At 43.8% G+C, this 14,070-nt stretch overlaps 1 protein-coding gene and 1 long non-coding RNA gene across 3 annotated transcripts in view; one reads left to right on the forward strand and one right to left on the reverse strand.

Annotated features, from left to right (window-relative positions):
- The window catches only part of LOC142827782 (uncharacterized), a 70,776-nt gene extending 68,478 nt beyond the window's left edge, over positions 1-2,298 (forward strand). For both annotated transcript variants that reach the window (XR_012902536.2, XR_012902537.2), the window contains one exon: positions 2,151-2,298. This is a non-coding gene — a long non-coding RNA (uncharacterized LOC142827782). The remainder of the gene's footprint in view (positions 1-2,150) is intronic.
- RPS7 (ribosomal protein S7) lies at positions 227-11,788 on the reverse strand. Its single transcript, XM_075923539.2, has 7 exons — positions 11,676-11,788; positions 10,908-10,989; positions 9,902-9,973; positions 6,593-6,736; positions 5,508-5,572; positions 1,101-1,251; positions 227-339 (listed from the first exon to the last, which is right to left on the reverse strand). The coding sequence occupies exons 2-7, from the start codon at positions 10,980-10,982 to the stop codon at positions 262-264; spliced, it is 585 nt and encodes a 194-aa protein (XP_075779654.1). The 5' UTR covers positions 10,983-10,989; positions 11,676-11,788; the 3' UTR covers positions 227-261.
- Positions 11,789-14,070: the final 2,282 nt, after the last annotated feature.

Below are 14,070 nucleotides of genomic sequence, written 5' to 3' on the forward strand. Positions count from 1 at the left end.
CCCTACTAAGGCCGTGTGTGATTTAGGATATGGACAAGAAACTAAAGTCTTTCGTTTACCATTAGATTCTGTGACACGAGCTGTTACTCACTTTTAATAGATGCAACTCATTTAACTGGAAGGCTCTATAGCCAAAATATTATCAGTCCCTAAGCTAGCTACCCTCTCCTTCTGCAGTATGCTTTTACAGAAAAATTTAGTTTAATGAAATGGCTTAAGATATATGAACAATTAAACTGTTTATTCAGTCATTCTTGTACTTTACAGCTGGAATTCTGGGAACTCAAAAATAACATCTTTGCCCGTGAGCTTCTTGTAGACACCAGAAAATGTTTCCACCTAGAAAGAAAGTTTAACAGTATTAGTTTGCTTTCAGTAGGTTACTTGTGGCTCTATCCACATTGGTGACAATGGCAGATGAAATCAGTTCCTGAATATCTATAGCATTCAAAATTCATCTTATTCTACATTTGATTTGTATAGTCATCCTAAATAATTGCCAAGATATCCTTTATCAATTGGAAAGGATAGGCTTCCCACTCATTATAAGCAAGTTTTCTTTAAGTTACATGTACCAGCACTAAATTAGACTACATGAAGTACTAAACTGATGACAATTCTTCCATATTAAAATTAAGACTAAACCCATTAATGGACAACAAATTTACCAGCAGGACTTTCAGAGCTGTTCAAACTATAAAGGAAGCAGAGCCACACATGTATGTGCTCCCTGTAAGTTGAATGCTTGTGAAGCCTCCCGGAGAGAATGTTGCTTATGACCTGGTACACTGGCTTGGAAGATCAAGTGTTTCATTTAAAAATAAGTAAACCTCTTGTCTACTACTTCATACCAAGCAGGAACAACTAGGAAAAAGGTCCTCGCAAGCCCAGATAATCGAAGGGAGAGTATAAAGTAGTCAAATGAAGTAAAACTAAAGCCTGATTTTAAAATTTCTACTAGCATCTCTTTAGTCCAAAATGTCATTAAAAATCAGGGTGTTCTCACACCATTGCCACAGCAGCACTTTTGAGCTTTATGCTCAGCTACAATTCCTCATCACAACTGGTTTCACAACAGAGTTTAAAATTTAGTTCTTTACCTTGTGTTCAACATTGTTCTGTTGTGCTTTGTCCAAATGGACCTTTATGAGTCTGCTGCCGTCCAGTTTCACGCGGATTCTCTTGCCTACAATTTCACTAGGGAAGACCAGATCTTCGAGAATGGCATCATGTACTGCAGTAAGCGTACGGCTGAAATGCAACATTTTAAATTAAACCCTCAAAGGGTTAGGCAAGTTTATTCTAGCTATAAAACATAATTCCCCTTATATTCAGCCCCAAGAGATACCACCATAAATCCAGTGTTTATAAAAACAAAAACAACCACACCACCACATCACACATTAACACAACTTATGTACCAGCCCACAGATGAATTCTGTAGTCCATCATATCAAAAAAAGTTAGTGGTGACCATCTCACAGTTCACCTCAACAGCTATTTCAGTAGCCAGATACATGGTAATATGACCAGAATTTGGCATTTGGAAGTGAAAGTCACAATTAACATGTACTATTTCTATCAGTGCTTTATTATTCAAATGTAAGCAAGTTGTATTTATGTTATCAAGTTTATATATAGCTGCCACCTGTAGTTGTGATCAGTACTTCCTCAAATGAAGATTAATAGTGTATTCACAGCATTAAATAGGATGTGTCAACCTGTAATTTTAGCAAAAATATTGGATTATCCCCCCCACACACACCTTGCAGTGTTAAGTGTGTGTTCCATTATAGAACCCTCATTTCTAGTGGGTTTTGAAGAAGTCATCATTTCAAAAGAAATGATAATGAAAGTTTCCCCCACCCACAGCTTTATTGGTGCAACGTCTGATAACATTTTTCTACATCTCAAGGACCCAAGTTGGATAAAAACATTAAATAAAATCATGGTTCTTGACCTTTTAAAAAAAAAAATCAGATTTGATAAAAATGCTTGGAGAAAAACTTAAGTTTTATTAAGACACATCATAGCTCAAAAATCCCTTTTCCATGATGAGAGATTATTAATTCCAATTCATGTCTTTTTTTTTTAATAAATATAAACACCACCCTTTTCCTGCTGTCATCATGTTACTCTGCATCCTACAGCCCTTCTCTGATGCTTGGCGGCCAGCGGGGGGGGAGAGAAGGAGAGAGAGCCAGGGCAGCTTCGGAACCGAAGGGAAGGAAAGAAGAACCATGACCTTAGCCCAGTCCAATACCCCAGCAGCAGCAGCAGGGGGGGGGGGGGGGGGGGGGGAAAGAGGGAGGCAAGGCCCAGCACTGCTTGGTCCTGGTCAGAGAGTAGGAATGTGGCAGGGGGAGAGGGGGAAGGGAGGGGAGAAGCAAGGGATGAGGAAGTGGCCAGTCAGGGGAAAAGCGAGGCCCGGTCCCTTCCTGTGGCTGGGGAGAGCTAGGGATTCCTCGGTCCAGCCCAATTCCTGGAAGCCAGGCCAGAGGGAGAGAGCTGGGCCAGTCATGCCCTCGGCCTAATTCCCCGGTGGCTGGCCAAACGAGAAAGAGACGAGCCAGTCCAGAGCTGCCATGCCTCGGCCCAGTCCTCCATGGTGGCCAGGGCTGCCTATCCCCAAAGAGGGGGGTTAGCGAGCATAGGAAACAGGGGGCAATGGCCCTTAGTAATTTAAGAAAAGTTTCGTAAATGATTTCTAGTAGTCCATAGATTAGAAACCCAATCTTATGGGGCTTCTGTATAGATATAGGTTAATCTACCTAACCAATGGGACTCAGTGTAGAGTCTAGAACTGAAGTGTCCAACCAGTTTGACAGTAGCCACTATAGGGGCTACTGCTATCGTGAACGAGACACATTTAACCAACCAAATAGCCACATGTGACTAGCGGCTAGCATGTTGGACACCACAGGTCTAGAAGATACTATCAGAGATGCACTTCTCAAAATTGTGGATTTGTCTCTCCAGAGATAAGATGTTTGTTAACAAAAACAAATGAATGTGTGAATGACTGAATAAAGAAATGCCCCTCTGCAAATTTGTGTACAGTCAATCCTTTCCCTCTCTCTAAAAGTGCAAAGTTTCAATAAGTTCAATGAATAGAAGCTAATATTTTACGTTTCTCATGCTGACCTGAAAGTCAATTTAATTTGTTTAAAAAAATATTTAACTATTTTAGTTAATTTTAACAAAACTTGGATGTTTAACTTCAAAAATTCATATGCTTGTTTGTTAAGATATTATGTTTGCTGTTGAAGGGAAAAAACATTCAGAATACACAATGTTGTTTTAGTTAAATAAAACAATTTAAATGTCTATTTGGTGATTTCCTCCTTCTCCTAACACAGCATGGCAAGAAAATCCTCCAAATATTAATTATTCACCTGTGGAATTGGAGATATTTCACCTCTGAATGACTTCCTAAAGATCTGATTCAATTACCTTTGGTAAATGAAATAACCAAATAATCACTAGTTTTACAGATATATCAGAAAATGAATCTAAAGTTTTCAAAATAAATCACTGTTCAAAAATGTAGTGTAACTTCTAAAAATATAACCTGCATCTGTGAATTGTGAAGGTATGTATGACGGAGTGGCCAACCCATTATACGCAAAGGGCCAAAATAGTTATATAGCATATATAGGGGGAGACAAGGGAGAAGGAGAAGGTTGTTGAGGAAAAAAGACACTGCCCCTTTAAAAAACCCTCACGTTGGCTTTTTGCCCACATCAGGGTCCAGTTGGCTGGCGCCATTTTGCTTCAACGCACCAGATGGCTCCCCAGCACCCAGTGAGCACAGGGAACCAGGGGCTGTTTCTAGGGGCTTTACAAGCTGCACTTTGGGGAGGGAGGGGGGGAGGAGCATGATGCTCATGAGCCATGGGTTGGCCACAGCTGATGTATGACAAACCAACAAGAATGCACTTTTATGTAGAAAATTATGTTCAAAGTGAGTGTTCTAGACTAGTGATTTAAATCACTAATCAAATCCATCCTGCAAGGATCAAATATTACTGTTATGTGCCCTATTAAGTTCATTGACTACCCATTTACACATGTTCCGGAGCATGAAGTGTGATCCTTGACATTGCACCCCAGAATGAGTCATTTGCACTTGATACTTGTATCATTGAATACAGACAGTAGTCCACAATTTCAGGCAGACCAACTAGCTAGAGAAATGTTTGGCAAAAGCAACTGTTACTCGGATTTGAATTGAGAGCCAATGACACTTTTTTTGTGACAACTCTTCAGAGCGGGGGAGGGACCTCAGGCCCCTAGATTCGGCCCCCAGGGCTCAGGGGCCTCCCTAACGTTGAGGAGCCTTTGCTGGCACTCCAGCCCCCACACTATCCCACCACAGGACTGGAACACAAAATCTTCTAGGCTGGCCCCCCTAGGCTCTTATGTACAAGCAGAATGAGAAGAGTGTCTCATTCTCAGATGGGGCCATGTCAGTGAGTTTTTTTTTTTTTTTTAAACTTGTGTATGCCCCCCCACTCCCAATTTTTCTGTAGGCCAGCAGCCCCTGGCCCCAAAAAAGTTCCCCACCTCTGCGTTAGAGTTTAGCTCAGGGGTGGGCAAAAGGCCTGCAGAGACCCTGCTGCTTCACTGACCCCAGGCTGATTAGGGCCTGGGAGTAGGGAGGAGGGCAAAGCATCCTGGCTCTGCCCCTTTTGTTTTTGAAGTGGCCCCCGGCAAAAAAACAAAACAATATTGCCCACCCTTGGTTTAGCTCTACACCAAATTAAAAGATAAATAAATAATAAAGTCCCTCCTGGATCACATATTCCCATACAGGCCCAGCCTCCTCTTCCCCCCCACAACTCATCCTAGCAACAAGCACAACTATAAAAGTAAATTGACTCAAATTCCACACACACACACACACACACACACACACACTCTCTTAAGGCAAAATAAATGGATGGGTCATAGCTACATTCTTCAGCATGCACACAGATCATTAAAACTGTACCTTGCCTAATCAGTACCAGTACATAACTCCTTGCACTGAATTATTTGTTGTGCAGATGACCATCCAGGGAAAGGACATGAACTCATTAACATAAAGTTATTGGTCAAGGGGAGGGTGGGAGGAATACAACCCACTTAAAATTACTCAGTTTAGATACATTGTTTAGCTCGCTGATTTCCAAGATGGTCACAGACATAGTAGCTGGGCAGATCAGGGAAAAGAAAGAAGTTCTGTAACTTCTTTTAGCAAATATTTTGCTACCAAGTACTGTAGAAGGAAAAAAGTAGATGTAATGGAGATTGAAAAATATGTACAACATAGTTAAAATGTTGCATCAGTTTCCATGTAAGGCCAGAAAATCAGGCACAAAAGCATTTAGACTGAGTTTTTGCAGAATCAATGCCCAAGTGTATTTATCTGTATTTATTCCTCAGATCCCTTACTTATGATCTAAACGGCTGTTATACAAGTCGCATAGGAGAAAGGCACACATTTCAGCATTAAAGTTACTTACCTCCTGGGACGTTTTTGCTTGTTTTTTGTACGGCTTTTTCTTGTTGGTTTTGGCAAAATCCTTCTCTGTGAAAAGTAGTGATATCAAGCCTCATGAAACATTTAGTCACTAATCTCAGAATTACATTTTCAGATGGATATTGAAAGTCTGAAGTTTTTCAGGGGTTACCACTTGCCTGCATAAGTCCTACAATTGTTTCCACACAGCATGAAAGAAAGCTTGAGGAATAGCCCAAGCCACATTCCAACTGTTAAAAGTTCAGCTTTATAATCAATTCAATGTCTGCAGCGCATTGTGAAAAATCTCAAATGCTCATGCCCCCCCCCCCCCCCCCCACACACACACACACATTCAGGGGAAAGAAGTTCAAAGACTTTGCCCAAACCTACCAGTTTGAGTAACTGACATTTAATAGCGCTAATAGCCAAGATAATCCGTTTTCCCATATGGAAAGGAGAAGAGACCCATCTAGAAACAGCTACTAAAATACCCTTCTGCGACTTTTGCCCACTGCGATTTCCTGCTACATTAATCTCAAGATTGTTAGTACTCTGCTCCCAGTGTCAGTTCTTTGTACACCTGTGCTGTGTCTGAGGAAGTCATATCCGACACATTTACTCTTAAAAAAAACACACACACACACACACCCACACACCACACCACCCCCCCACCCACCCCCCAGGAGATAAACCAAGATAAGGTTCTGCATGGGTAAGAGTGACCCTGGTTTAGCTTAAAACAACATTCTAAAATTAGAATGCCCACATAGAACTTCACACTGGTTTAGGCACAAAACATCCCTGTAGTTAAACCAGTACATCACAGGATGCATCTCTTGTGTTGAAAAGCTTCATTGTTTAACTGGGAAGGTGCGTGTGTTAAGAGTTCCAATACTGTAAGACTATGCAGTGAATACTACAGTATTGAAGCCCTAGTAAATAATGGAGACTTATGTGAAAACACAGGTAGAAAGGGATTTAATCTACAGCCACAAAACACATGCACTATGTTTACTTCCCCAGCCTGATTAGGGTCAGGGCACGAACACAGATAGAACAATAAATCACAAATAGTCAACTGTTTACCTGAGCAATGAACACCACATGCTTGCCACTGAATTTTTTCTCCAGCTCACGAACTAGTCGGACCTGGATCTTCTGGAAAGATTTCAGCTGAGGAACTGGTACAAAGATTATGATTGCTTTTCTACCACCCCCTACTTCAATTTCCTAAGAGAGAAGAGAAAACATACACACTTTAGTTACATTTGATTTTAAATCCCTGGAACACAGGCCAACTCTCCATTAAACAATACAGGCAATTTTTCCCCATATAAGCTTTGCTGAAATGCATTTGTTGGGATTATGAATTGCTATATAAAATGGACTTTTTCCACCCATGAGGTTAGTATCACCTACGTAACAAGGGATTGTTACAATTCAGAGTTACTGCCCCTTTCAAAACAAGTGAATCTCACAAAAGTAGACACAAATCTGTAGCCTGAATGGTTACCTAATCTAGTGTTTCTCAACCAGTGGTAGGAGTACCCTTAGGAGTACTTGAGAAGTCTTGGGGGGGGGAGGGGGGTACATCAACAACTGAAATTTGGAGAAAAGTGAAGTTTTACAGTGCTTTGTTATTTTTTTACTTTTTACACCCAAAAATTTCATTGCCTGCCCAGCTACGATTAAGTTGTTTGAACGAATGTGTTGCAATAGTACAAAAAAATTGTGTCCGAAAACTGTAAGGACTGGGGGTACTTTTCTTTTTTTAAAGGGGTACTTTATATTAAAAAAAAAGTTGAGAAACACGGGGCTAGTCTAACAGAATTGCTGGGCGAGTCTAACAGAATTTCATCGAGTTTGCGTGGAGATCAAATAAAACATCTTTACCCTTGGCCCACATGGAAGGAGAAAAATAAATCAGCCTAACAGGTTGTTTTCCTAAACACACTTCACTGTCTTCTACAAAAAGATACAAATATTAAGTTAGTATGGATCTTGGTAGATCAATAGATGTAACTGAGTTTCATATTTTTGTAGTATTTTGTATAAACACGTTAATATGATCAACAATGCAGAACAATTTTTCTGATAAATTATCAAGTATTAGAAAGTGGTAGTGCTTCCCTCACCAACCTTACTGCTGGGGATCACATCATGGAATAGGAGTTTATATAATTATTCCTCGGTTATGCTCTTATAAGCCATCTGGGTAGAACCATGAGAGCCACCTCAGTGGATGCCCATGTTGGGTATTAAAATGCACGTGTTCCTCACTTTTTCAGAATCTGTTCAACAATAGCCCCTTTTAACTCACTGAGAACAGCCATCTTGGCACAAGTACCCACACTTCAAGAGCAAGCTTCAGAGACAGATTCAGGCCCAAATCAGCATGCATACCCCAGCCACTCTCAGGAGCTTGCTTTAAGTCCACAATTCCATTTGCATCTTCTGATTTGTTTACTGAATTCCAGGCTCTGCACAGGTATATTGCCTAGCAGGTTTGCATAAGAACCATTAGGGATATAAAAACTGTTATTATTGGTTCACAATCCTGCTGGAAAGGCATAACAAGTGAGGTTTCGCAGGGGTCTGTTTGGGACCGGCTCTGTTCAATATCTTCATCAACGATTTAGATATTGGTATAGAAAGCACGCTTATTAAGTTTGCAGATACCAAGCTGGGAGGGATTGCGACTAATCTGGAGGATAGGGTCATAATTCAAAATGACCTGGACAAATTGGAGAAATGGTCTGAGGTAAATAGGATGAAGTTTAATAAAGACAAATGCAAAGTGCTCCATTTAGGAAGGAACAATCAGTTTCATACATACAGAATGGGAAGCGTCTGTCTAGGAAGGAGTACGGCAGAAAGGGATCTAGAAGTTATAGTGGACCACAAGTTGAATATGAGTCGGCAGTGTGATACTGTTGCAAAGAAAGCAACATGATTCTGTGATGCATTAACAGGTGTGTTGTGAGCAAGACATGAGAAGTCATTCTTCCACTCCAGTCTGCGCTGGTTAGGCCTCAGTTGGAATATTGTGTCCAGTTCTGGGCACGGCATTTCAAGAAAGATGTGGAGAAATTGGAGAGGGTCCACAGAAGAGCAACGAGCATGATTAAAGGTCTAGAGAACATGACCTATGAGGGAAGGCTGAAGGAATTGGGTTTGTTTAGTTTAGAAAAGAGAAGATCGAGGGGGACATGATAAAATGTTAATGTGATACTGGGATCTTAATCTATTCCTGTTTTACGTAATGTGAGTTGGTTTATTTTTAATTACATGGACAAGTTAATTTGCTCCTCTTAGGCACAGAGCTGTTCGATAAGACCATTCTAGCTCGCATTTCATTGATGAAGATTCTGCAATTGCAACTTTAGCAATAGCAAAGTCAGTCATTTGGATTTTCACATCCAGGCCTGCAAATAGTCTGAGAAGGTAGTTTTTACACTTATTAAATTAGCTATTTCTCAACTCACCCAAAGACAGAATTATGGATGCACCAATGATTTTTTTTTGCAGCCCCTTTGAAGACAAACTGTACTTTTAAAAAAAAAAACATACACTAATCAGCCCCAATAAAGAGGATTACAAAGCTTCAAGTTTGCCTCTTCCCAGTAAGTCACAAGATTGAGCAAGACAATCCCATGAAGTCTTGCATTTATCTTTAACTCAAACTTGTTGACCACCTGTCACATACATATTAATATCTATTTAAGAGACACGCCAATATATTATATTTTCAGTTGGCAACATCACACGAGAAACAGTGGTCCCACTAATATTTTATGTCCTGTGCAGAATGACTTTTGTTATGTATCACTGGTGCACATAACAAGGCATTCTGCACATGGCCCTGCTCCCACCACACACTGTCCAAGAGCTTGGACTGTGGGAAGAGGCTCAGCATGGGGGCAGAGGGCTGGGGTGCAAGAGGATGAGGGCTTGGGATGCAGGCTACTCCCAGGCAAGAGGATGCCCCACAACACTCTACCCAGGCCACCCTGAACCCCTGCATGGGGCTTAATAGGTAGCTGTGTGGCAGCATCTTAGAGGGAACTTAGGGCACATCTACACAGCAGGGCAGAAGCCAAATTAAGAGATGCAACTTCAGCTACATCAATTGGGTACCTGAAGTCAAATATCTTAATTCAGCTTGTGATGCTTTCTACACAGCAGAAAGTCAAAGGAAGAACACTCTTCCTTCAACTTCCCTTACTCCTAGTAAAATAAGGGAATAAGAAGTGCTCTATCTTGACATTATTCTGAAATAATAGCTTGCTGTGTAGATGTGCATTTTGTTATTTTGAAATAGTGTCAGTTATTCCAAAATAACACTACTATGGAGACGTACCCTTAGATGAGCAATTTAAAAACAAAAAAAACTACCTTAGCTGCTGTGATGTTCAACTCTCTCAGCTGAGCTTTTAAGTCAGAGTTCATCTCCAACTCCAGAAGAGCCTACAAAGAAAAGTCAGAACAATTTTGATTACTGACAAGTCTAAGTTGCTCTCTCTTTTCAGTCATTTAATCTTCCCATTCATATGCACTAATCTGCTTTAAAAAACCACTATGAAGTCATTATAGGACTGTATAAGTAAAATTGTTTCTAGGCATAAAACTTATCCATGGAGTAAGGCACAATTAACCTTCACCACTGAATGTATACATCATTCACTGTGTCCCTATAGCTCCCTCTGAAGTATAAGGTGTTTAGTTTAGGGATGCAATAGTGTAGTCAGTTAACCAAAAAGCAAAAGCTTATAGGTTAATGTTATAGACTATGTGCATTCCCCCCCATCAAGTAAATTTTTTAGCAGGCTGGCCAGCAGCACGGCTCAATCCTGGCTTGTGCGATGCCTGGGACTTAAAACTTCGGCTCTGCATTTGAAGTGTATTGGGAGCTAGGTGGGCAGGCAGCCCAGCTCAGTTCTGGCTCTCATCAGGTCCTGGAGCTCAACCTCTCCCCCCGGCCCAGGGGCTGCTGCCTTTGTATCAGAGGCAGAAACACAGGGTGACAGGCAGCAGGTCAGCATGGGGTTTTTAAACTGGCTCCCCTTGCAGACCAGCTCCTGCCTGGCACCCCCATGCTGCTGCCTCTGATAGAGGAGTGGCAGGGGCTCCTCAGGAACAGGCTGGAGAGCACTGGCTGTCAGCCCTGCGCCTGGGTACTTCAGAATAGTTAAGCAATAGAAGAGAATTCATGATGGTTATTCGACTATTCAATTAACCGATATGTAACATCCCTGGTCTGTACAGAAAACAAAAGACTTCAAACTCCTACAGTCCTTAAAAAACAGATTTATTCAGGCAGTTAACCTCACTCCTGAAACAAAAGACCATTAGTTTTTCTAGTTGAAAGTTATTAAATGACAGTGTGGGTAAGCAGACCTACCTGAGAAATACCAGACTCAAATTCATCTGGCTTCTCGCCATTGGGCTTCACAATCTTCGCGCTAGAACTGAACATGGCCTTTCTACAACCCAAAGAACAGAAATATTTAAAAGATTGCCAGCAGAAACGTGACTGTTAACTAAAAGCTCTTGGCTCTGCATTATGGCTAACTGGACACGGCAGTGATTTAGCCCCTTCATCCCTCTCACTAAGCAACTCATCTTCGGGTCAAATGTGAGGGGAGAAGCTTCACAAGCGGCGCACAACTGGACAGACCCAGATCAGTTACCTGGGAAAGAGCGAGCACTGGAGTCACGGAGGTCCGAGACCTTTGGGAACAGGCTCCTGCCAGAAGCTGCCACGCCGCGCTGCAGGGCCGGCGGGCTGCTGCCTGGGCAGGGCAGGAGCCCACGCGCTGAGCGCTCATTCACTGCGGCAGCCTCTGAACGGAGGAACCGCGCGTATCCCGGCCCCATACAGAGGCCGCGAGCTCAAAAGCCCCAGAGCGCCCCCCCCCCCCGCGGGCCCTTGGGCTGAGCTGACGGAGGCCCGAGCTCTGCCCGGCCGAGACAGGCCCCGCGGAGCCGGTGTCCCCCAACTCCAGCCGGGGTGCGCTGGGCTCCCGGGCGGCCATCGGGCCGCGGGGGGCCGCTAATCGGCCGCATCCTCAGCCGACGGCGTTGGCCAGAGGGACTGCTGCCCGCTCGGCGCGGTACTGCGGCAACAGCGGGCAAAACACGGTGCTGCGGCGGGGGCCCAAGCACCTACCTTTCTCAGCGCCGGCCTAGGAAGAGGAAGAGCTCTCGCGAGAACCGCTCGGATCCCGGCCCGGGAAGAACTTTGCCCCGCCCACACAGCCCTGAAGCCAAACCCGAAGACGGGCAATTCCACCTCTAGCGTCCCGAACCACTTCCGCCAGAATGAAGCTGAACAGGGGAATTCGACTATTGGCAGGGGCGCTGACAAGTGTTGTCACAGCCGGCTGATGAGCTCGTGGAACTAAGCGGGAGCTATGGAACTTATACACGCTGGCGCATGCGCAGTCGTCTTGCCATAGACCTTAGTTATGGGCGCGTGAGGTGTAACACTCTGCAGTTCAAAGTAATGTGGGGGGGGGTGTGGAAGGAAGTCACGTGGGATGCTAGGGCCCTGCCACTCTCCTGCGATTTTCTTTTTCCAGGCTCTTCAGCAGAGTTAAGTTTTTTCTAGAATGTATATCAATCCAAACCTGTCACACTCCTAGTCAATGTTCTCTCTCATTTTTTTCCATCTGTGTTTAGAATTAATTTTGTTATGTGCACCAAGGCATGTGTAGATGTGCATCATCAGTAGGAACACATGCCACTTGCTGTGGGCACATGGGCTAATCAGCCAGGTTAAGCAGCCTTTGACTCTTTGACACAGCATACAGAGACCGCTGCTCCAAGTCTACAGGGATATGTGTTACAGCTGTTGCACTGTGAATAAATCATGTATCAGGGGTCTCCAAACTTTTTAAATTTAAGTGCAATGTAACATCTACCTCAGACCCAAATACCTATGCCCCCCTACCTTCCTGCCTCTTCTTTGAGGCCCTGCCCCTGCTCCACCCCTTCTCCCAGGCCTCACCCTGCTCACTCCATCCTTTCTCCCCCCTCCTCACTCACTTGCACCAGATTGGGGCAGGGGGTTAAGGGTGCAGACTTTGGTCTTGGGCCAAGGAGTTTGGAGTGTGGGAGGGGCTCTGGGCTTAGCCCAGGGTGGAGGATTGGAGTCCAGAAGGGGTTTCAGGGTGCAAGGTCTGGGACAGGAGGTTGGGTGCAGGAGGAGGTTCAGGGCTGGAACAGGGGTTCAGGAAGCGGGCTCTGGCTGGGCACCATTTGACTGAGATGACTTCTGGATGGTGGAGCCAAGGTGTTAGCGAGGCTTACTTCTGCCCACTCCTGAAAGCAGCTGGCATGTACAGCAATGGCTTCATGGCGCCATGTGCTGCCCCTCATCTACAGACACTGAGCCCACAGCTTCTACTGCTCATGGTTCCCCAATACTGATGAATGGGAGCTGCAGGAATAGTGTCTGCAGGCAAGGATAGCATGTGGAGACCCCCCCCCGTTCTGCCTTTCCCAGGGGCTGCAGGGACTTGCCAGCCAAGTCCAGGAGCAGCAATTACCATAGGGATAATTACTCCAGCCACAACAGGTTAGGCATTTTAGAACTCACTCCTCGAAGAATTACATTTAAGCGTAAGAGAGAAATGAAAACTATGAAATGCACAGAGGAGTCAACAATCAAAAACAACACACTTTGCAAGGAGTAAAAGAAGTAACAAGAACCCCCCACGTTGAGTTGGGATGGGAGATGAGAGTGAAGGACAGTGTGTGTTTGTGAGAATGATGGAGACACGCACAGTGGCTGTGTCTAGACTGAATCCCTTTTCCGTAAAAGGGATGCAAATTAGACACATCGCAATTGCAAATGAAGCGGGGATTTAAATCCCCCCTGCTTCATTTGCATAAACATGGCTGCTGCTTTTTTCTGGCTCGGAGCTTTGCCGGAAAAAAGCGCCATTCTAGACGGGGAACTTTCGGAAAATAAAGCCTTTTCCTAAAGATCCCTTATTTAAATCCCCGCATCATTTGCAATTGCGATGTGTCTAATTTGCATCCCTTTTACGGAAAAGGGATGCAGTCTAGACACAGCCCTCGTGTGAGTGACAGAGATTTGCATTGCCAAGTTCCCTCCATCCCTTTTTCTATGTGTAGAGGTATGGTACAGAAGTGGAGAAAGGAGGGGCACCCTGACACAGTGCCCCCCCCCTTCTCCCTCCCACATCCTGCACAGCAAGCAGGAGGCTCTTAGGGGGGCAAGAGCAGCATGACAGTGGGTAGAGGGGCAACTGAAGTACCTGCACTTGATAGCTTCCTGGCCAAACCAGTCAAAGGCTCCAAAATCTATTGATAGATTCCGATATCCTGGTTGGTGACCACAGATCTATATTAATAAAAAAATTGGAGCAGGGAAACTGAATCCTGGGTTTCCCACCTCTCAGGTGAGTGCTGGAACCATGAGGCTACAGAGTCACTCACTCTCATCCAATGATTTATTTAATCCACAGTGAACAACTTCAGGCAGGGAAACTAAGGGATCCCTCTTACCCCAACAAAATAACCTAAATGCCCAAACT

Source organism: Pelodiscus sinensis, chromosome 3 (genome assembly GCF_052426305.1).
Source record: "Pelodiscus sinensis isolate ZL-2025 chromosome 3, ASM5242630v1, whole genome shotgun sequence".
NCBI classification, from domain to species: Eukaryota; Metazoa; Chordata; order Testudines; family Trionychidae; genus Pelodiscus; species Pelodiscus sinensis.

Coding starts and splice junctions, on each gene's coding strand:
- RPS7 (XM_075923539.2), bottom strand. CDS start 10,982: ATGTTCAGTTCTAGCGCGAAGATTGTGAAGCCCAATGGCGAGAAGCCA. Junction 6,737..9,901: donor TGAACATCACAGCAGCTAAG/GTAGTTTTTTTT, acceptor CTTCTCTCTTAG/GAAATTGAAGTAGGGGGTGG. Junction 1,252..5,507: donor AAGCAAAAACGTCCCAGGAG/GTAAGTAACTTT, acceptor GTTGCATTTCAG/CCGTACGCTTACTGCAGTAC.